At 34.2% G+C, this 24,034-nt stretch overlaps 1 protein-coding gene across 2 annotated transcripts in view; it reads left to right on the plus strand.

The window, feature by feature from the left end:
- The window catches only part of LOC141403604 (uncharacterized), a 59,730-nt gene that overhangs the window by 32,859 nt on the left and 2,837 nt on the right, over positions 1–24,034 (plus strand). For both annotated transcript variants that reach the window (XM_073986294.1, XM_073986285.1), the window contains exons 2-10: positions 550–1,591; positions 1,657–2,047; positions 2,111–2,190; positions 2,259–2,612; positions 2,685–2,889; positions 9,428–10,799; positions 10,859–11,082; positions 11,149–11,397; positions 11,457–11,631. In XM_073986294.1, the coding sequence (XP_073842395.1) occupies positions 658–1,591; positions 1,657–2,047; positions 2,111–2,190; positions 2,259–2,612; positions 2,685–2,889; positions 9,428–10,799; positions 10,859–11,082; positions 11,149–11,397; positions 11,457–11,631 (3,984 nt within the window). In that variant the 5' untranslated portion in view covers positions 550–657. The remainder of the gene's footprint in view (positions 1–549; positions 1,592–1,656; positions 2,048–2,110; positions 2,191–2,258; positions 2,613–2,684; positions 2,890–9,427; positions 10,800–10,858; positions 11,083–11,148; positions 11,398–11,456; positions 11,632–24,034) is intronic.

Below are 24,034 nucleotides of genomic sequence, written 5' to 3' on the forward strand. Positions count from 1 at the left end.
ATTTTCGAGATAACTACGCTGACAATATATCAGGTTTATGTTGAGGTGGAGAGGGGGGCACAACTTGGTCTATTGTACGAAATTAATTGCCATCATAATCTCTGCAGTATCTTTTCATGTTGTTGTTGGGGGTTTTTTTAGTTCACAGGTGAATTATCAAAGAGTTTTTTTTGTTTTGTTTGTAAATCATAATCGCAATCATAATGAATCTCTAGTGGGAAAAAACAACAAAAAAACATCAGAAGTCACTTTCTACAAAAAGGGGAAATTGTGGAGGAGATAGGTATGAAACAATTATAAATTCATCTGTGGAAACTATTTAATTCGAAATTATGTTGGAATTCAATGGTTTCTTCATTAAATCCAAACCCAATGGGAAATCATTTGAATTTTCTGTGGGAGAGGGGTAATAAAAAAGTTGGCATTCATTAAATGGCGGAAGGAAAATTTATTATTTGTAGATTAAAAAGTCCGAAATACGATATCGCGCGAGTAGATTCCTTGGGACACTTTTACTGAATTTAAATGAAATAATATTTTTTCTTGCAGATAACCTTGGACAATCGTTGACCCAGCATCATTAAAACTCTCACACCTTACATTCCATATAAATCCGCACAAACAGAGGAGGCTATCGTGTCGTAAAATAAGAACAAAATGGGCAAGGATCAGGAATTTTTAGAAGCAGCCCGTAATGGCAATATCTCCTATATTGAAAAAGTACTTAATCAAAAGGCCAAACGGGCAGGTCCTTTGGCCAGTTTACGGCGTGGCACCGGAGTAAATGTCCAAGATAGTGGTGGCTATTCGGCACTACACCATGCCTGTCTCAATGGACATACGGATATAGTGCGATTACTGCTAAATCATGAAGCATCACCAAACTTACCCGATATGCGAGGGTCATCTCCACTCCATCTGGCAGCATGGGCGGGGGAAGAAGAAATTGTCAAAATGTTGTTAACACATCCATACAGGCCGGCCAATCCTGATTTGCAAACCATCGAAAAGGAGACACCATTACATTGTGCCGCCCAACATGGCCACACAGGTGCTTTGTCTATACTACTGGCCCATGAAGCGGATCCTAATATGAGAAATACCCGGGGCGAAACACCGCTCGATTTGGCCTGTCAATATGGTCGCTTGCAGGCAGTACAAATTTTAATACGGGCTCATCCCGAACTCTTGGCACCCTATACAATTCAAGCCACCGAGATTCAGAGTAATAATCGTTCAAGACATTCATCACCTCTGCCACATTCGGGGTCAATGTCCACACCCTCACCATCATCGCCAGCTACCCCCAACAGATGTGTATTTTCTCACACCTGCCTTCATTTGGCCAGTCGCAATGGTCACAAAGCTATTGTTGAGGTCTTATTGGGATCTGGAGTTAATGTTAATCTCCTCACACCATCGGGGTCGGCCCTACACGAAGCTGCCTTGTGTGGCAAAGAATCGGTGGTGAAAACATTACTGAAAGCTGGAATTGATTTAAATGCCACCGATGCTGAAGATCGCACAGTTTTGGATATTTTAAAGGAATTTCCACCGCATGTAACCAAACACATTATTGATGTTATAAACAGTAAGTTCCGGAAGAGAAAAGGTCGAGAGGTATAGGCCACCTAATTTACTTACTAATTCTTGCAGATTTCCGCAATCAAATGGACACCGATGATGGCGATGAAGTGATATATCGCCATCAGCAGCAATCCAATAATTCTACACAACCACGAAATCATGCTGGCAACACAGGAAGCCACCACCAAAAGCAACAACACAATAATCACTACCATTTCAACTCCAACAATCATCTTCTCAATCATTCCCTATCCATGCAACAGTCTTCGTATAACAAACAACGATTTAGTTCCGGGGCCACCTTTAATGGTGGTGGTAAGTCTTTGGATAGTGGCTTACAGCTAGATGAGACCTCAAGCAGTACAGGGACAGGAGGTGGTGGTGGTCAAAGTGGTGGAAATCGTTTCTATCATGATACGCTGAGTTCACCAGTTCGCAGTCAATCGAATACATCACAAAAGTAAGCTCACAAATAATCCCTTACATTACTTGAAAATAATAATAAATCTGTTACGTGTTCCAGTGAAATGGGTGTCAGTCCCTCGTCTTCGATGAGTAGCTTTGAGCCTTCCTCGGTTTCACCCAGATCAAGAAGTTCAACGGGTATTTACAGACATTTTTCTCTCCAATAAATGCATACTAACCCTAATTTATTCTAACCCTTTTCCTAGGAGGCATTTCCAGTTTTGTTGGCAACCCTCCGGCCCTAAGTAGTTTTGGTCCCGCTGCACCACCCAAGAAACCACCACGTCGTAACCTTTCAGTCTCACCCACAAATAGTGGCCAACCCTTCAGCTACACCTCACCTAACCATCAGCAATCGCAACAAGCGCAAAACAATTTCAATCGAAGTCAAACCCGTAGCCCCTCGAATGACAGCCCCTTTTCACATCAAAGTCACAGCAGTGTCAGTGGCATGAGTTTTGATGAATCCCAAATATGTGATCGTCAACGGGGCAGCCGTTTGTTTGCCAGTGCCCGAGAAACCACAAGATCTTCTGCAGGAATATCGCTAAGCTCGAGTAGTAAGTTTGTGAAGACATCTAACGCCCTAATGGAATAGTTTGATTTGTTTCTTTCTTACTGTTTTCTTTCAGCTGATATGTTAGAGAAACGTCATCACATGGGTGATATTGAAAATCTTGTGCCAAATTCAAATCAGGATATTAGCAATTCAATGAAGAGACCAAAACCAGCACCAAGAAATTTAAATAATATTCCAACGGATACGGGTAGTAGTGATAATGCCACATTGAAATCGTATAACCCCAATCGGAAATTGAAAAGGAATCGCAATAGCTAGTAAGTACTAAAAATGTAGTTTCAAGTGCTTCATTAGGAATCAAATTCGGGATGACAAAAGTAGTTAATGATATTTACCGACAAAATGCTTTTTACAAACTCAAAGGGGAATGTTTTTTTTACATTTAATGGAAAAGTTATTTACTCTGTATTGCAGCCAACTTGCTCACTTTACTGTATACTCTGGTAAGGCATTTCATTATACTTTGTTTGAACTATGTTATGGCTTTCTAGACTTTCTTTGTTGGAAAAATTGGTTATTGACTGTTTTGACTGTCACTGTAGTGGAAAATGTTCGTCAAGACATCATCACAGTGGCAAAAACAAAAACTACACTACTAACACTGTGCAACATTATCAAGGTAATTGTGTGCAAACAACTTCTACTGCAGATTTTATGACAATACAGACCAAATCGACAAACAACCATATTTGGGTTTTGTGTTGTTAGATCGGGTTTAGGTTTTATGGTCTCATCTAAACATAGCTAAATATTGACTTTTTTGAAAAAATCAAGGCAATATCTCTGAAATCACTTCAAATTTTGTTTAAACCTCTGAAGCAAACCTATAGATAAGAGCATGAAAAAAAATTTTGGAAGAAACAATCAACTCGAAGACTGCATTCATTGCTTCAAAATGCATAATATATCTAAAAATTCAATTATTTGGCATATTTCGCACCATATCTACTATTACTTTTTTCGTTGACTTTTCTTTGTAACAATTATCCATTGGAATGTAACTCACTAATCTTCAGAACATTCCATTCTTGTAAAATGCCTCTATCACGCTGTTTCTAGCTCATATTTCAAAGACAATATGATAAATATATAAACAATGCATTGAAATACCAAATATGAAAAGAAACAGTGTGTGAACATTGTTTGGAATATGTTTTGTAGAAAGTATGATATGAAATACCGTATAAACCACGTGAAAGAAGTATTTAAGAGTTTCAGAATATGAAGAGTTGTTGAGAACATCATTTGGAAAAATTTGGCTGAAGCTTACTTGGTTCAACTCCTAATAGTTTAGCTGCTACAGACAATAATTCCAGAAATTATGTAAACTTACATATATTTGACCGATTTTGATCCGATATATGCAGTTTTTCCTAGTTCTTCTGTTTAACACTTAAGTTATACTATTTTAGGGCTACAATATTGCTGAGATAAAGCCCCGAACCACAGTAGCTGCGCCCAACGACAAAAATCAAAAATTCTAAGTCATAATTTTAAAAATTTAAAGATGCAAATCGTTTTTAAGCATTTCAAATTTTAGAAACTCAATTTATTTTTGCTATTTTTCGCGGTTCTTAAGGAGAAAAAGTCTTACAAACATGACTAATTTTGGGGAAAAAATTAATCTAAATTAGAAATAAGTATATAATTTAAAAAATTAAGTAACAGTGTTTTATTTATAAATGCACTTAAAAGTAGAAAATAATTTTTTATGATGGAATCTCTCAAATAAAACGCTTGACGTTCAATATTGTCACAATTTTTAATTCAAATGCAAGCGTTTTATTTGAGAGATTCCATCATGAAAAATTATTTTCTATTTTTAAGTGCATTTATAAATAAAACACTGTTACTTAATTTTTTTTAATTATATACTTATTTTCTAGTTTTTAGTGCATTTAAAAATAAAACGCTGAAAGTTATTAATTTTATAATTGTTATTAATTTTTCGGAAATACATTTTTAAGATTTTCAATTTTATTTGCATATACTTGAGATTATAAATGATATTTAATGATGGGCTTACATTTATTAATTAAATGTATAAATGTTAGTAAAAATTTATTTAGGTTGGTAGTTTCTCATCCTATTGATTTCAGTTAACGCTTCGTTATTGCATGGCTTCTTTCCTGTTAGTTTCGAGCAATCCAGTTCTTATATTCTTAATCCATCCAGCGATCTTACACGACTCAATGCCACATAACCAATTTAGGCCGAAAATCTAGATACAAACTTTAAAATGCCTGAAATTGGGTGGTACCATTTATAGGGGGCTATATCAAAACCTGGACCAATGTTCACAATTTTTGGTGGAGAAGTTGGGAACTCGAAATCACAGTTACAGCCATTTCGGCCCAAATATTAAGACAAAAAACACTTGAAATCGGGTGAAGCCGGAATATACGGGCTATACCAACACCTGTAGTGGGATTCTGTAACTCATTTTTGCTTTTATCGATAATTGTCGGTAAAATTAAAATGCTTATAATTTCGATAATTATCGAAATTTTTCGGTAAGTTAACGATGAATAAAAAGTAGTCGCTAGCCTCTACCGACACAAACAGTGATGCCAACTTTTCTTTATGTTTTTAGTCATAATTTTGGGATTTAATTTTACCGATTTTTGTCGGTAACAGCAAAAATGAGTTACAGAATACCACTACTGGACCTATGTCACAATTTTTGGTGGAGAAATTTCTGTACCACTGGGATCTCCAAATGCCAAGCTACAAGTAATTCGGTATAAAAATGAAGATAAAATCCTTAAAACACTTGAAATCCTTCGGTACCGCTATATGGGGGCTATACCAAAACCTGGATCTATGTCCATAATTTTTAATGGGTACGTTTCTGTACCATTGGAAACCCTAGTTGTCAAAAAACAGCCAATACGGGCTTAAAATGACGATAAAATACCTTAAATCGAGTGGTACCGCTGGATGGGAGCTACAGGAAAAAATTGACCCATATTGGTTTTGGTTTCATATTCATGTATTGTAATCCAGATCTGAAAAGTGTACAACGTTTTAGTTCGATTGGTCAACTACAACTGTGTGAAAAATGAGTTACCAGATTTAAAAAGCACATTAGATAAAAAAACTGTAAAACAGTCTAAAAATGGACCAATATTGGTTTTGATTTCATATTCATGTATTGTTATCCATATCTGAAAAGTGTGCAAAGTTTTAGTTCGCTTGGTCAATTACACTGAAATCTCGTAAAAGAAAAAGAAAACACATTTGGGATGTTCAATTTAATAAATAAATTTTCTTTTTTGGGACACCCTAATGTTGGACCACGTCAAACGTGGAGATTTCCCCCCGCACTGAGAACCACGAAAAATGGAAAAACAAAGTTGAGTTTCGAAAAGTTTGAAATGTTTAGAAGCGTTTGGCATCTTTAAATTTCTAAAATAATGACACGAATTATTTGATTTTTGTCGTTGGGCGCATCCACTGTGCGATCTGTGGAAAAAAGGTAGTTTTAGCCCGGTTTAGATGAGTCTATAAAATCCAAACCCGATCTAAAAACATGATACCCAACTAGGGTTGTTGTAGTCTCAATATGTACTTTCAGAAAATGCCCATTTAAAGTTGTTTGCATTTTCAGTGTTGCACAGTGTAATCATACAATAACTACAGTTGGAGTATTTTTTTTTTACATTCTTGTTGACATTGCGTAACAGGTTGTTCAATTTTCGTGTTTAGTACGTTCTCTTCACACGAATTGTTGAACCCAAAAATAAAGCACGATCGTGACACATCGTGTCGTGCTAAATCGTGACGTATAAAAAACATAATCACGCACGGCCAATAAGTTATTCCGGCACGACATGCGCCCACCTCTACCTGGAATACCTTTGATCGTATGGGGCTGTCGAATGCTGCTTTTTAATTAGTTAGAGTTCACAGTGTTATCTCCTTTCTTGTGAAAGGGTTTCAATCGCTGCGTACTTGGCTGGTAAGCCCTTCGCTCCTGCTGTCTTCTTATACCCTCCACCATAGTATGGAGGGTATATTAAATTTGTTTCTCCGTTTGTAACGCATTGAAGTAATAATTTGATACCCTAAAAAGTATATATATTCTTGATCAGGATAAAATTCTGAGTCGTCTGTTGTAATCACTATAGCGCTCACAATAACTGAGCTAGAATAATAATTGAGCTATATTTCTGCACCAGAGTGTTTTTGTGCCAAAGGCAGTTCAAGTTCGAAGATCGGCTATATCGGTCCATGTTTTGGTACAGCCCCGATATAACGGTACCTTCCGATTTTCGGTATTTTGAGGAATTTAGCTAAAATTGTTAACCAAAATAGCTGTAATTTGACATTTATGGTTATTAGTGGTCACAACACTTCTACAAAAACTAAAAAAAAATTGGCAACATAGGACCATGTAAATACCGAACATCGGGAGGTACCGTTATATCGGGGCTATACCACCCAGATATAACGGTACCTCCCGATGTTCGGTATTTTGAGGAGTTTTAGCTAAAATTTTTATCCAAAATAGCTGTAATTTGATATTTAAAGTTCTTAGTGATTTCACCACTTCTCCACCAAAAATTGTCAGCAGTGATCCATGTTTTGGTCCATAAAACGGTACCTCTCCATTTTCGGTGTTTAGTTACACTTTTTAACAGCTGGTCACGAAATTTCTCCACAAAAATCGTGAACATAGGGCAATGTTTTGGTATAGCCCCCATATAAGCTGCCTACCGATTTTCGGTATTTTGGGGATTTTACCTAAAATTTCTAACAGAACTAGATGTAATTTGACATTTGAGGTTCTCTGTGATCAAGAAACTTCTCAACCAAACATCGTCAACATAGGTCCATGCTTTGTTATAGCCCTCATATAACGGTACCTCCCGATTTTCGGTATTTTGACGGTTTTAGCCTAATTTTTATTAGTTGTTGCCTTTTCCACTTCATTAGCCCCATTATCATATAGAAATGACTAAAATTTGGTGTTTGTCTTCGATGTCTGTGCAAAGCATTCCACCTGAAATTTGTCGGTATAGGTGCTCGTCTTCACATAGCCCCATAAAACGGCACCTCACGACTTTTGGTATTTTGAAGGTTTTAGCCCCATTATAAAACCAAAATGGCTGAAATTTAGAATATAGCCTTCTTCATTGTGGTGCAAAACTTTCCACCTAAAATTTGTAGGTGTAGGTCCACGCCTTCATATAGCCCCCATAGAACAGTCCCTCCCGACTTTCGGTATTTTTAAGGTTTTAGCCTCATTAACACATCGAAATATCTGAAATTTGGTCTTAAGTCTTCGTTGGTAAAGGTCCAAGTTTGTCAGTAAAGGTCCACGTCTTCATATAGCCTCCATAGAACGGTACCTCCCGAGTATCCGTATTTTGAAGGTTTTAGCCCCATTATCACACCGAAATGGCTAAAATGTGGAATAAAGTCTTGGTTGAGGGCGCAAAACTTTCCACCTGAAAATTATCGGTATAGGCGCACGTTCATATAGCCCGCATAGAACAGTACATCCCGATTTTCGGTATTTTGAAGATTGTGGTGTCAATATCCCATCGAAACGGCTGAAATTTGGTATTTAGTCTTCGTTGGAGGTATTCAACTTTCCACCTAAAATTTTTCAGTATAAGCCCTCGTCTTTATATAGCCCCCATAGAACAATACCTCCCGACTTTCGGTCGGGTCTCAATGTCGCAGCGAAATGGTTTAAATTTGGTATTTAGTCTTCCTTGGGGGGCATAAGACTTTCCACCAGTAGTTTGTATAGGCCTCGTCTTCGTATAGCTTCCATGAACGGTACCCTACAATTTTTGGTGTTTTGAAAGCTACAGCCACATTCTTCAACTGGAATAACTGCAAAAACATTGATTGTATAGGTCCCCGTTTTGATATAGCCCCCATATAAGGATAGCCTTCACATAAGGGTAACCCCCATTTAAGATTTGTTGAAGATTTTAGTCACATTTTTCTACCGAACTGGTTATTAATTTGAATTTTGTGTTCCCAGAAGATAGAAAATTAACTCAGGAAATAAGCTCTCCATATATACATAGATCCAGGTTTAAGTCTAGATGGTATTACCCAGAACGTAGCAACCGCTTTGGTCTAAACTTTGCATGTCATAATATTTTTCCAAAGAGGGATCTGGTTCGAAGATGAACTTTATCTGACCACTCCATCAATCAAATTTATCGCAAAAGTGCAGTTTAAGGGTATGTCTTGGATCGTTTTAAATTTTTTAGAATTATGTTACCGCCGTGAAGGGGACAAGACCATACTTTTGCAGATAATAGAATAAAAGCTCAAAAAAACCCGTCGGTACCAACTAGATTATTGATGAGCATGATAGTTTACGAATTGAATATCTGATTTGGTCGACATGACTTCAACAAATTTGTTTAAAGTCTGTTTAAGGATCTTTTGGAAATGTTTACTGAAGGTACGGCTTCGTGAGCGAGTACATACTTCCTGGCATATTGGTCCAAAAGCTCTAAATCTTGCGTTGTGGTAATTGATATGACTGGTTGACGCGATATCTATAAAATAGTGGCTCCATTTAGTCCATTGCTTCCTACTCCGCAATTGTTATGATAAATTAGCGAAACTTTTTGATTTTTTCGGAAGTTCATACGTCCAAACAAGGATTTTTGTTGTGTAGCCGATGTTCGATGAGAAGAGCAAAAATCAATATAATTCGTGCCACATTTCCATATTGTCGCCGCAGTTTTTAAATAAGTTCTTTAACCTTCATTTCAATATAGAGACCTATAATGTCCAATTTTCCTTTTCCTCTATTTGCAGTTCCATTACGCTAGGCGATAATAGTGAAAACGATACGAATAAACCACAAATACCACAAAGTCCTACAAATTATAAACAACCACCGACCCCCGATCATCCGCCACCATCATCAAGTCATGCCGAAAAGGTTATTCACGAACGCATTCGACCATTGAGCCAAGAATATAAACGACGTTCAGCATTGTTGCAGCTACAAAAGCAACAACAACAGTTACTTATTGACATCGGCACATCACCGCTGAAACAATTGAACTCAAATACCAATCCAAAGCCTACATCAAATTACGATTACGCTTATATACAAACGACCGCAACAAATATGGATACTCTTTCATCGAATATTTATTCAACAATTGGTTCAGGGCAAGTACGGGGTTCTATGGGTTCACTTAGCTCCAGTATATCTTTGTCCGATCACAGTGGTTCCACCGACAATGTTGAAGAATTTGTAGGGGATCAACCTTTGGCTGGTCTACTTAAAGGCTCCACTGCCACCACAATGAATAATGGTAATAAGAAACTTGAACCTGCCTATGCTACGGTGAACAAAAGCTCTAAAATGCAACCACCTCAAGTTCAACTACCACCTCCAAGACCCCAACAGCAATTGCCACCGAACACCCAGGTGCCAGTTTATGCAACGATCCATAAGAAGCGTGGCATTTCGACAACGGCTCACAGTAGTAATGAACCCAACGTGGCCAAGGCAAGGCCACCAATACCTGCAAAACCCATTATACCAGAGAGACGTTTATTTAAGGCTGCTGCACCCCAGGTGCCCACAATGGAGGGCCACGAATCAACTACAACGACTCAGTTGAATAACGATTTAGATGTGGATCAAGAAATGACAAATGATTCCGATGATCTGTATGAAGAATTGAATGAACCAAAAACTGTGGTTGAAAACAACATTCCAAAAGTTAGTGAATCGAAAACGGAGGCTAAGGAAAATGCTAAGCCGGACAGTAATGACACCTTACTCAGTCACCAGAGTTCCGTGAATAGTTCATCGATTGAAGATCAGTCACAGACAACACAAACAACTTCATCGCAACCTACAACCACAACCACTGAGAGTTCAAATGAGGACAGCTCTTCCACCAATAATAACACATCATCGACCTCGCATGAAAGCAGTATCCTAAGTCCCTTCAATGCTGAGGAGGCTCGCAAGAAAATATCTGAAATTTTAGAATCTTTTGGTAGTAGCATTTTGAATTCGGATATTTCACCAACAAATGATTTGGATTTTGATGATATTGAAGTTCCTGTAGAGCGCCAGGAGTTGACAAGTCGTCTCAGGAAGGCAGGGTTGGGTCAATTGGAAAAGAAGCTGCTGGAACATGGTTATGATAATTTTAAGTTTATGGTAAGTCGAGAGAAGATGTTCATGAAGCTTGAGGGTTTTAATCAAAATGTTCATTACAGAATGGTGTTTTGGAGGAGGGCGATTTAGAGGCTATGAAAATTAATAAACAGGATGGTGTTAAGTTACTAAGATTTGTGGCAACACTGCCCAAGGCAGCATTTCCATCACAAGTTCCACTACGGTCTCAGCAGGAGAATAAGACAAGCAACGAAGTAAAGGGTGTTTGTTCTCTTAATCAGTGGTTGAATGCCATACAACTGCCACAGTATATAGACTCCTTCAAGTAAGTTGGCGAGAAGACTAGTTCATTTTCTTTTGATACAAGTTGTAATTTTTTTAATTTGTACAGTAAACACCTCTACAACACGTTGGATAGTGTATGTGGTGTTTGGGATGTGGAACTCCAAACTGTATTGGAAATAAATAAATTGGGCCATCGTCGTCGTATTCTGCAGTCGATTGCCTTCATCAAGCAAATGCGCGAACCCAAATCAGCTAAAACACCACTGGGTGAAAATAATGAAACCAATAAAATACCTACAACTGGCGGTTCGGGTGTTCCACAAAGACAATCGGCAACAGGATATCGTAAGAATAGGTAAATGTTTTTTATTTATCCCAAAGTGATGTTTACTCATATTTTGTTTCCTATTTTAGACCTGCTCCACCACCACCAACCCAAAAAGCCACCCAACAAACTCCCACATCAGCCCAATCTCTGGAGATACGTGCACCCTCGGAATTGCTATTGGGATTACCCGATAATTTACGCACAAAATGGCGTCATTCAGCAAATGATTTGCTCAATGATCAAATAAAATATGAAGTTTATGTAAGTATCATAATATTGATGTGTAAGGAAATCATGAAATTCACTGAAATAAAATCTGCTTAAAAAGGTGGTTAAGAACATAAAAGTCCTTGCTATCTATATTGACTTTCCAGTTTATTTGTATATTTAACCACCTTTACAACTATTTTCGTGGTATGCCCAAGAGTCGCTGTAGTCCCCATACAATTTTTTACGTCACATTTGATTTAAATCGGCCTTAGAGTATTATAAGTTCGAATGGTAATTACACTGTGCGACAACAAAAAAATGACAAGGAAAATCGAGTAGATTATGAAAGTATAGCTAAAAATATGAGACACGTGTATCAGCGTTTTTAAAGTTTTCGTCGGAAAGTAACCAAAATAGGCGGGGCAAGTTTCGCCCATATTTAAATTTTTCGGAATATTCGAGTTTAGATATCTTGGAATCCTTCCATTTCAGGTATATAGTGTCTTTGGCAACTTTACTAAGGAGGGTTTGGGAAATATTTTTGTTAACAATTTTAACCCTCATGCGGTTCATCAAAGGGGTCTTTTTTGTCCTTTTTTCGAAAATCTTTCAAAAACTCATTAAAAATGTGATCGTATCAAATCCGAATATTCTACAAAATTGTTCTTCATGAAGTTTTACTATAGGTCTCAGAATACACCAAATATGTAGCTCTAATCGCCAGGAATCTCTACAAATGAAAGACACGTTTTAGGGTTAAAGTCGGACTTCATTTGAGTTTATTCAAAATTGTCCCACAAAACATAATTTTAGAGAGATGATGTCAGAGACAAAAATATTTTTCGTCAAATTTCACCATAGGTCACCAAAGAAATGAAATGTCTATTTAAATTTTATAGCATGAAAATATCAGTATCAACTTTGCTAAAAAAATATAAAAGTATTTCCCAATTTTTTTGATGAAAATTGTTTCCTTCTTTTTTCTAGTTGATACATGGAAGTAATATAAAACTTGGTTATAGGTGAAAAGTGTCAAAGGATGAAAAATTCTACACAAAATTTTGCTATGAGTTTCAAAATAAACCATAAATCTATGTACACTATTTCCTTAAAAAAATTAGATTACAAATTTATATATATTAGGATGAAATTATATGTTTTAATTTACATAATTCCATACTGGATCAAAATCTAGCAAAATCCTTTACTTTTTGGGAGTATTGTTAAAGAAAGAAATGTTCCAAATGAAATTTCGTTATGAGTCTCTGAATAAAAGAAATCTGTAACCATAACATATAACATTCTTAGCAGCACTTGTTATTGATATATAGGTTTTAGGGCCATATTTTCCAATTTTCATACAGATTGTCGTTGTGATGGAAAAATATAAATATCTTATTGATGGTTTTTCGTTATAAATTCATACAGAAGATGTTGTGCGTTCAATTTAAACAGCTTTAAAAACATTTGTGGTGAATATATATTTGAAAAATATAAAAAAAAAACCAGATCGGGACTGCCAAAATTGCGTATTTTTAATGCTTTCAACTTAAATTCCGTAGTTAGGATAAGCCATTGGTTACTTATATTGCATGCGAAAATACATTAGAGGTCTACGGCTATGGTCCAGTGAAAATATAGGTGTCATATGGGCTCTCACATGCACATTTTGGTGTGGTCCAAAAAAAAAAAAAAAAACTACAATTTGGTGTGGTCCAAAAAAACTACAATAAACCTTAGAAATTGACATAAATGACTATATCCTAACTGGGTTCGTTATGGTTATTCATATTTATGTCAATTGCTAGGGTTAGTTCCGTGAATGCCACCAAAGTAGAAGTGAGTCCCATCATTGTAGTTTTTTTTTTTTTTTTTGGACCACACCAAAATGTGCATGTGAGAGCCCATATGACACCTATATTTTCACTGGACCATAGCCGTAGACCTCTAATGTATTTTCGCATGCAATATAAGTAACCAATGGCTTATCCTAACTACGGAATTTAAGTTGAAAGCATTAAAAATACGCAATTTTGGCAGTCCCGATCTGGTTTTTTTTTATATTTTTCAAATATATATTCACCACAAATGTTTTTAAAGCTGTTTAAATTGAACGCACAACATCTTCTGTAGGAATTTATAACGAAAAACCATCAATAAGATATTTATATTTTTCCATCACAACGACAATCTGTACGAAAATTGGAAAATATGGCCCTAAAACCTATATATCAATAACAAGTCCGCTGCCCTTTGCGGACATAACTCCCAAAATTCGTTGGGAGTTATGTCCGTAAAGCAAAGCGGACATAACACCCAAAAAAATTGCGGACATAACTCCCAACGATTTTTTCTTAAATTATAAACTATTTCTTTGCTTAATTTTGAAATTTATAGTTATACATTTTTTTTAAATTTTAGAGTAGAAGTTAGAATGTAAGCGGAATTATACATTTGAGAAGGCCTAAGTGCCAAACAATACCGAAGTATCCACAAAATGCTCCTGATTTCATAAAATTATTTAAAAACGAAATTATGCCCGAAATGATGTAAGTAGCAGTTAGGAGAAGTTTTATATTGAAAAAATATTTGTTAAAAAATATTTTTGTTTTTCAGAAAGTATTTGAATATTTGTACAAACACTTTTTATCTTCTTAAATAACTTTTACAAAAACTTTTTATTTTCTTAAATTTTGAAAATATTTTTGTAAAAAATCGCGAATATTTTTGCAAAAACTTTTCATCTTCTTAAATTGTGAAAATATTTTTGTAAAAAATCGCGCAATTTTTTTAATATTTTTGCCTGCGGCGCTTTTTATTTTTCAGAAAGTATTTGAATATTCCTACAAAAACTTTTTATCTTCTTAAATTGTGAAAATATTTTTGTAAAAATCGCGCGATTTTTTCAAAAATATTTTCGCCTGCGGCGCTTTTTGTTTTCTAGAAAGTATTTGAATATTTTTTACAAAAACTTTTTATCTTCTTAAACTGTGAAAATATTTTTTCAAAAATATTTTCGCCTGCGGCGCTTTTCGTTTTTCAGAAAGTGTTTGAATATTTTTACAAAAACTTTTTATTTTCTTAAATTATGAAAATATTTTTGTAAAAATTCGCGCGATTTTTTCAAAAATATTTTCGCCTGCGGCGCTTTTTGTTTTCTAGAAAGTATTTGAATATTTTTTACAAAAACTTTTTATCTTCTTAAACTGTGAAAATATTTTTTCAAAAATATTTTCGCCTGCGGCGCTTTTCGTTTTTCAGAAAGTATTTGAATATTTTTACAAAAACTTTTTATTTTCTTAAGTTGTGAAAATTTTTTTGTAAAAAATCGCGCGATTTTTTAAAAAATATTTTCGCCTGCGGCGCTTTTCGTTTTTCAGAAAGTGTTTGAATATTTTTACAAAAACTTTTTATTTTCTTAAATTATGAAAATATTTTTGTAAAAAATCGCGCGATTTTTTCAAAAATATTTTCGCCTACGGCGCTTTTCGTTTTCCAGAAAGTATTTGAATATTTTTGCAAAAAAATTTATTTCTTTAGTTGTAAAAAAATTTTTGTAAAAAATCGCGCGATTTTTTTCAAAAATATTTTCGCCTGCGGCGCTTTTCGTTTTTCAGAAAGTGTTCGAATATTTTTACAAAAACTTTTTATTTTCTTAAGTTGTGAAAATATTTTTGTAAAAAATCGCGCGATTTTTTTCAAATATATTTTCGCCTGCGGCGCTTATCTTTTTTCAGAAAGTATCTGCGAATTTTAACAAAAACTTTTTATTTTCCTGTAGGCAGCATTTTTCGTTTATGTTGGAAGGCAAATTTTGCATATAGTTCGATTTGAGATGGCTACTACTTATATTGTACTTAATTTTCTTAAAAATTTTAAATCAATTATAAATTATTTTATGAAATGAAAAATGCATATGAACTTAAAGTTAATTTTTAATTTTTTTCTTATACATTTGAAATAAAAATTTTATTTAAATAAAAATCACTTAAATTTTAAAAACGGACATAACTCCCATTGGGACTTATGTCCGCTAAGGGGGGTCGGACATAGCTCCCAAAAAATTTGGGAGTTATGTCCGCAAACCAAGGCGGACATAACTCCCAAAATCGTTTTGGGAGTTATGTCCGTTGGGAGTTATGTCACGGCACCGAATGGGTGCCCGGACATAACTCCCACGGACATAACTCCCAAAATGATTTTGGGCGTTATGTCCGCTGCCCTTTGCGGACATAACTCCCAAAATTCGTTGGGAGTTATGTCCGTAAAGCAAAGCGGACATAACACCCAAAATTATTGCGGACATAACTCCCAACGATTTTTTCTTAATTTATAAACAATTTCTTTGCTTAATTTTGAAATTTATAGTTATACATTTTTTTTAAATTTTAGAGTAGAAGTTAGAATGTAAGCGGAATTATACATTTGAGAAGGCCTAAGTGCCAAACAATACCGAAGTATCCACAAAATGCTCCTGATTTCATAAAATTAGTTAAAAACGAAATTATGCCCGAAATGATGTAAGTAGCAGTTAGGAGAAGTTTTATATTGAAAAAATATTTGTTAAAAAATATTTTTGTTTTTCAGAAAGTATTTGAATATTTGTACAAACACCTTTTATCTTCTTAAATAACTTTTACAAAAACTTTTTATTTTCTTAAATTTTGAAAATATTTTTGTAAAAAATCGCGAATATTTTTGCAAAAACTTTTCATCTTCTTAAATTGTGAAAATATTTTTGTAAAAAATCGCGCAATTTTTTTAATATTTTTGCCTGCGGCGCTTTTTATTTTTCAGAAAGTATTTGAATATTTTTACAAGAACTTTTTATTTTCTTAAATTATGAAAATATTTTTGTAAAAAATCGCGCGATTTTTTCAAAAATATTTTCGCCTGCGGCGCTTTTCGTTTACCAGAAAGTATTTGAATATTTTTGCAAAAAAATTTATTTTCTTAAGTTGTAAAAATATTTTTGTAAAAAATCGCGCGATTTTTTTCAAAAATATTTTCGCCTGCGGCGCTTTTCGTTTTTCAGAAAGTGTTTGAATATTTTTACAAAAACTTTTTATTTTCTTAAGTTGTGAAAATTTTTTTATAAAAAATCGCGCGATTTTTTCAAAAATATTTTCGCCTGCGGCGCTTTTCGTTTTTCAGAAAGTGTTTGAATATTTTTACAAAAACTTTTTATTTTCTTAAATTATGAAAATATTTTTGTAAAAAATCGCGCGATTTTTTCAAAAATATTTTCGCCTGCGGCGCTTTTCGTTTTCCAGAAAGTATTTGAATATTTTTGCAAAAAAATTTATTTCTTTAGTTGTAAAAAAATTTTTGTAAAAAATCGCGCGATTTTTTTCAAAAATATTTTCGCCTGCGGCGCTTTTCGTTTTTCAGAAAGTGTTTGAATATTTTTACAAAAACTTTTTATTTTCTTAAGTTGTGAAAATATTTTTGTAAAAAATCGCGCGATTTTTTTCAAATATATTATCGCCTGCGGCGCTTATCTTTTTTCAGAAAGTATCTGCGAATTTTAACAAAAACTTTTTATTTTCCTGTAGGCAGCATTTTTCGTTTATGTTGGAAGGCAAATTTTGCACATAGTTCGATTTCAGATGGCTACTACTTATATTGTACTTAATTTTCTTAAAAATTTTAAATCAATTATAAATTATTTTATGAAATGAAAAATGCATATGAACTTAAAGTTAATTTTTAATTTTTTTCTTATACATTTGAAATAAAAATTTTATTTAAATAAAAATCACTTAAATTTTAAAAACGGACATAACTCCCATTGGGACTTATGTCCGCTAAGGGGGGTCGGACATAGCTCCCAAAAAATTTGGGAGTTATGTCCGCAAACCAAGGCGGACATAACTCCCAAAATCGTTTTGGGAGTTATGTCCGTTGGGAGTTATGTCACGGCACCCTAAGAATGTTATATGTTATGGTTACAGATTTCTTTTATTCAGAGACTCATAACGAAATTTCATTTGGAACATTTCTTTCTTTAACAATACTCCCAAAAAGTAAAGGATTTTGCTAGATTTTGATCCAGTATGGAATTATGTAAAATTAACAGTCCAAAATTAAAACATATAATTTCATCCTAATATATATAAATTTGTAATCTAATTTTTTTAAGGAAATAGTGTACATAGATTTATGGTTTATTTTGAAACTCATAGCAAAATTTTGTGTAGAATTTTTCATCCTTTGACACTTTTCACCTATAACCAAATTTTATATTAATTCCATGTATCAACTAGAAAAAAGAAGGAAACAATTTTCATCAAAAAAATTGGGAAATACTTTCATATTTTTTCAGCAAAGTTGATACTGATATTTTCATGCTATAGAATTTAAATAGACATTTCATTTCTTTGGTGACGAATGGTGAAATTTGTCGAAGAATATTTTTGTCTCTGACATCATCTCTCTAAAATTATGTTTTGTGGGACAATTTTGAATAAATTCAGATGAAATCCGACTTTAACGCTAAAACGTGTCTTTCATTTTTAGAGATTCCTGGCGATTAGACAAGAGTTACAGATTTGGTGTATTCTGAGACTTATAGTAAAATTTCATGAAGAGCAATTTTGTAGAATATTCGGATTTGATCACATTTTTAATGAGTTTTTGAAAGATTTTCGAAAAAAGGACAAAAAAGACCCCTTTGATGAACCGCATGAGGGTTAAAATTTTTAACAAAAATATTTCCCAAACCCTCCTGAGTAAAGTTGCCAAAGAGACTATATACCTGAAATGATTCCAAGATATCTAAACTCGAATATTTCGAAAAATTTAAAAATGGGCGAAACTTGCCCCGCCTATTTTGGTTACTTTCCGACGTAAACTTTACAAACGCCGACACATGTGTCTCATATTTTTAGCTCTACTTTCATAATCTATTCGGTTTTTCCCATCATTTTAAAAAAAATTGAATTCTGTTGCACAGTGTTATTATAAGTTCGTATTGGCTCAAAAGTTGGTAACACATCTTGTCTGTTCCAGAACTGCAAGAATCTACTAATTTTTACTATTTTTTCCGATAACATTAAGGAAAAAATATTATCGTAGTAAGAAATAGTAGCTTCTTGCATGTTCTGGGAAATAAGGAAATAGTGTACATAGATTTATGGTTTATTTTGAAACTCATAGCAAAATTTTGTGTAGAATTTTTCATCCTTTGACACTTTTCACCTATAACCAAATTTTATATTAATTCCATGTATCAACTAGAAAAAAGAAGGAAACAATTTTCATCAAAAAAATTGGGAAATACTTTCATATTTTTTCAGCAAAGTTGATACTGATATTTTCATGCTATAGAATTTAAATAGACATTTCATTTCTTTGGTGACGAATGGTGAAATTTGTCGAAGAATATTTTTGTCTCTGACATCATCTCTCTAAAATTATGTTTTGTGGGACAATTTTGAATAAATTCAGATGAAATCCGACTTTAACGCTAAAACGTGTCTTTCATTTTTAGAGATTCCTGGCGATTAGACAAGAGTTACAGATTTGGTGTATTCTGAGACTTATAGTAAAATTTCATGAAGAGCAATTTTGTAGAATATTCGGATTTGATCACATTTTTAATGAGTTTTTGAAAGATTTTCGAAAAAAGGACAAAAAAGACCCCTTTGATGAACCGCATGAGGGTTAAAATTTTTAACAAAAATATTTCCCAAACCCTCCTAAGTAAAGTTGCCAAAGAGACTATATACCTGAAATGATTCCAAGATATCTAAACTCGAATATTTCGAAAAATTTAAAAATGGGCGAAACTTGCCCCGCCTATTTTGGTTACTTTCCGACGTAAACTTTACAAACGCCGACACATGTGTCTCATATTTTTAGCTCTACTTTCATAATCTATTCGGTTTTTCCCATCATTTTAAAAAAAATTGAATTCTGTTGCACAGTGTTATTATAAGTTCGTATTGGCTCAAAAGTTGGTAACACATCTTGTCTGTTCCAGAACTGCAAGAATCTACTAATTTTTACTATTTTTTCCGATAACATTAAGGAAAAAATATTATCGTAGTAAGAAATAGTAGCTTCTTGCATGTTCTGGGAAATAAGGAAATAGTGTACATAGATTTATGGTTTATTTTGAAACTCATAGCAAAATTTTGTGTAGAATTTTTCATCCTTTGACACTTTTCACCTATAACCAAATTTTATATTAATTCCATGTATCAACTAGAAAAAAGAAGGAAACAATTTTCATCAAAAAAATTGGGAAATACTTTCATATTTTTTCAGCAAAGTTGATACTGATATTTTCATGCTATAGAATTTAAATAGACATTTCATTTCTTTGGTGACGAATGGTGAAATTTGTCGAAGAATATTTTTGTCTCTGACATCATCTCTCTAAAATTATGTTTTGTGGGACAATTTTGAATAAATTCAGATGAAATCCGACTTTAACGCTAAAACGTGTCTTTCATTTTTAGAGATTCCTGGCGATTAGACAAGAGTTACAGATTTGGTGTATTCTGAGACTTATAGTAAAATTTCATGAAGAGCAATTTTGTAGAATATTCGGATTTGATCACATTTTTAATGAGTTTTTGAAAGATTTTCGAAAAAAGGACAAAAAAGACCCCTTTGATGAACCGCATGAGGGTTAAAATTTTTAACAAAAATATTTCCCAAACCCTCCTAAGTAAAGTTGCCAAAGAGACTATATACCTGAAATGATTCCAAGATATCTAAACTCGAATATTTCGAAAAATTTAAAAATGGGCGAAACTTGCCCCGCCTATTTTGGTTACTTTCCGACGTAAACTTTACAAACGCCGACACATGTGTCTCATATTTTTAGCTCTACTTTCATAATCTATTCGGTTTTTCCCATCATTTTAAAAAAAATTGAATTCTGTTGCACAGTGTTATTATAAGTTCGTATTGGCTCAAAAGTTGGTAACACATCTTGTCTGTTCCAGAACTGCAAGAATCTACTAATTTTTACTATTTTTTCCGATAACATTAAGGAAAAAATATTATCGTAGTAAGAAATAGTAGCTTCTTGCATGTTCTGGGAAATAAGGAAATAGTGTACATAGATTTATGGTTTATTTTGAAACTCATAGCAAAATTTTGTGTAGAATTTTTCATCCTTTGACACTTTTCACCTATAACCAAATTTTATATTAATTCCATGTATCAACTAGAAAAAAGAAGGAAACAATTTTCATCAAAAAAATTGGGAAATACTTTCATATTTTTTCAGCAAAGTTGATACTGATATTTTCATGCTATAGAATTTAAATAGACATTTCATTTCTTTGGTGACGAATGGTGAAATTTGTCGAAGAATATTTTTGTTTCTGACATCATCTCTCTAAAATTATGTTTTGTGGGACAATTTTGAATAAATTCAGATGAAATCCGACTTTAACGCTAAAACGTGTCTTTCATTTTTAGAGATTCCTGGCGATTAGACAAGAGTTACAGATTTGGTGTATTCTGAGACTTATAGTAAAATTTCATGAAGAGCAATTTTGTAGAATATTCGGATTTGATCACATTTTTAATGAGTTTTTGAAAGATTTTCGAAAAAAGGACAAAAAAAGACCCCTTTGATGAACCGCATGAGGGTTAAAATTTTTAACAAAAATATTTCCCAAACCCTCCTAAGTAAAGTTGCCAAAGAGACTATATACCTGAAATGATTCCAAGATATCTAAACTCGAATATTTCGAAAAATTTAAAAATGGGCGAAACTTGCCCCGCCTATTTTGGTTACTTTCCGACGTAAACTTTAAAAACGCCGATACATGTGTCTCATATTTTTAGCTCTACTTTCATAATCTATTCGGTTTTTCCCATCATTTTAAAAAAAATTGAATTTTGTTGCACAGTGTTATTATAAGTTCGTATTGGCTCAAAAGTTGGTAACACATCTTGTCTGTTCCAGAACTGCAAGAATCTACTAATTTTTACTATTTTTTCCGATAACATTAAGGAAAAAATATTATCGTAGTAAGAAATAGTAGCTTCTTGCATGTTCTGGAACAGAGCAATTATTGGTGGAGATAGGGTCCTACAGTAAAATAAGCCTATTAATGTTGGGTATGGTTGGATAATATTGTGGGGTCGGAATGGACATAAACTTCTCAGGGGGGAAATATTCAATTCGCTATTCTTCTTTGCTATTCCAAAACGAAATCAAAATAGAACATTTCACATTTACATTTATCAAAGTAGGTAAAATATCGAATATCCCAACTCTTCTGATAACATTTCAATAAAAGCGCTAAATATTAAGGAGGATCAGAGTCGGGCGGGACCGATTATATGACCCATTACTGAACATTTGTTTCATAAGCCGAACTAAGAAAAGATCTCCAATACTATATCTATACTGATATCGTTGTATAGCAGATACAGCTCATGGTTCATACGACGTCGATATTCACCGTCAACGCAGATTAGTCCGTAGATCTTTCGAAGAATTTTTCTCTCAAACACACCAAGCACAGCCATGTCCGCTTGCGCAAGTACCTAGGCTTCGGAACCGTAAACCAGCACGGGTAATATCAGTGTTTTGTAAAGCGTTGTTTTGCTTGACGAGTTGTGGCTCTGTCCTTAAACTGCTTACTTAAGCCACAGTAGCATCTGTTGGCCAATATAATTCTTCTTTTTATTTCACAACTGATGTTGTTTGTTGTGTTTACTGCGGTGCCCAGGTAGACGAAGTCTTTTTCTCCCTCAAAATTATAGGGACCAACGTGAACAGTTGGTCCGATCTACGATCTACGCCAGACCCACTTTAGCAGATTGCCTTTCGACTTTTGCAAAGGTATCAGTTACTTCCTTTACCGATCGACCCATGATATCAATGTCATCGGCATAAGCAAGTAAAATATGGCTGTTTGTATATATTGTGCCACTTCTTTTCCTTGTATAAACTTTTCCAGCAGAATGTTGAATAGGTCACACGAGAGGCCGTCTCCCTATCTGAAACCTCTTTTAGTACTCAACTCTTCGAAGAGGTTCTTTCCTATTTTAACTAAGGACCGAAGATCAGTTAATATCATTCTACAAAGCCAAATTAGCTTTGTTTTGACGATATTGGTTACAATTGTTTACCAAAGAAGCTGTAATTCTCCGGAATAGCCCCCATATAAAGGTAACTCCTATTTTCGGTATTTTGAGGATTTTAGATACAATTTTTAACCGAACTACCTGTAAGTTGACTCTTGAGGTTGTCATTGGTGCCGAAACTTCTCTACCAAAAATCGTTGACATAGGTCCATGTTTAGGTATAGCCCCTAACCCCGATTTTAGGTATTTTGAGGATTTTAGCTACAATATTTAACCGAACTTGCTGTAATTTTACACTTGAGGCTTTCAACAGTCGCGAAACCTCTTTACCAAAAATTTTCCATATAGGTCCATTTTTTGGTATATCCCCCATATAAATGTACCAACAGATTGAAGAACTTTTTAAATACAGTTTTAAGTTTAGGTCGAAAAATATTTGTACCTAGTTATTCCATTTCAGCTCAGAATATGCACGATAACTTTCTGACCTAACAATTAAAACGCGAATATTTTATTGTTTTCTTAAGTACTCCCCAGGTTGATTTATGAACTTTTGCATGCGCTCAAACCAATTATTGAAGCATTTTTTCCACTACGATTGAACCACCAAAACATGGCTTTTGAACGCTTCAACAGCATCTTCTGGAGACGAAAATCGTTGACCACGCCTTTTTTCTTGATGTGCTGGAATCACAATGCTGTACGACGGATGACCCATCAATTCCACGTTTTGTCCGGTCAAAAAGGCACTGATATGAATCGATATGTGGGAGCTCACATTGTCATTTCCTTTTGTTCGTTTTTCGAATTTATCAGGACACTTAGGCAAGCAAATTGTAGTGCACCACTCAGGATTAACCCTTCTACGTTCCGCAAGCTGTATAGTCGCCACATGGTCAGTTTAGCCGATGAAACATGCGACCATTTGCTTCGAAGTACTTCTTACATAAACAATTTTCGTTGGCTTTGGCTCGCTTTCGATGACCCTCACGGTAGATTCCTGTTTTGTTTCGGTCTCCTAAGCATAGGTCCAATAGTATGTGACGATCTTATAAACGTCGTTCGAAGCACTGCGATCGGTTTTATAAACAAATTCTTTGCACCAATCCACAAGAGCCTTTTTTGAATGATTGTCCAATTTTGCTGGATTTAACGAGAAAATTCAGAAAAATGGATCAAAGAAGAAGGTTATTCTCTCTGTTTCCTTCGACTGTAATGCGCGGCACAGTGGTTCAGAATCGTTTTTTTCCTTATCAAAATTCTGTAACTTTTGAACGGACAGAGATATTTTCATAATTCTTTTTTTGTTAAACAGATAACACAATGAGCCTTTATATAAATTATAAGCATTCTTTTACTATTTTTCATCAATATATATTATATATTCCTATAT

Source organism: Musca autumnalis, unplaced genomic scaffold (genome assembly GCF_047663935.1).
Source record: "Musca autumnalis isolate F117 unplaced genomic scaffold, ASM4766393v1 scaffold_1, whole genome shotgun sequence".
Classification (NCBI taxonomy): domain Eukaryota; kingdom Metazoa; phylum Arthropoda; class Insecta; order Diptera; family Muscidae; genus Musca; species Musca autumnalis.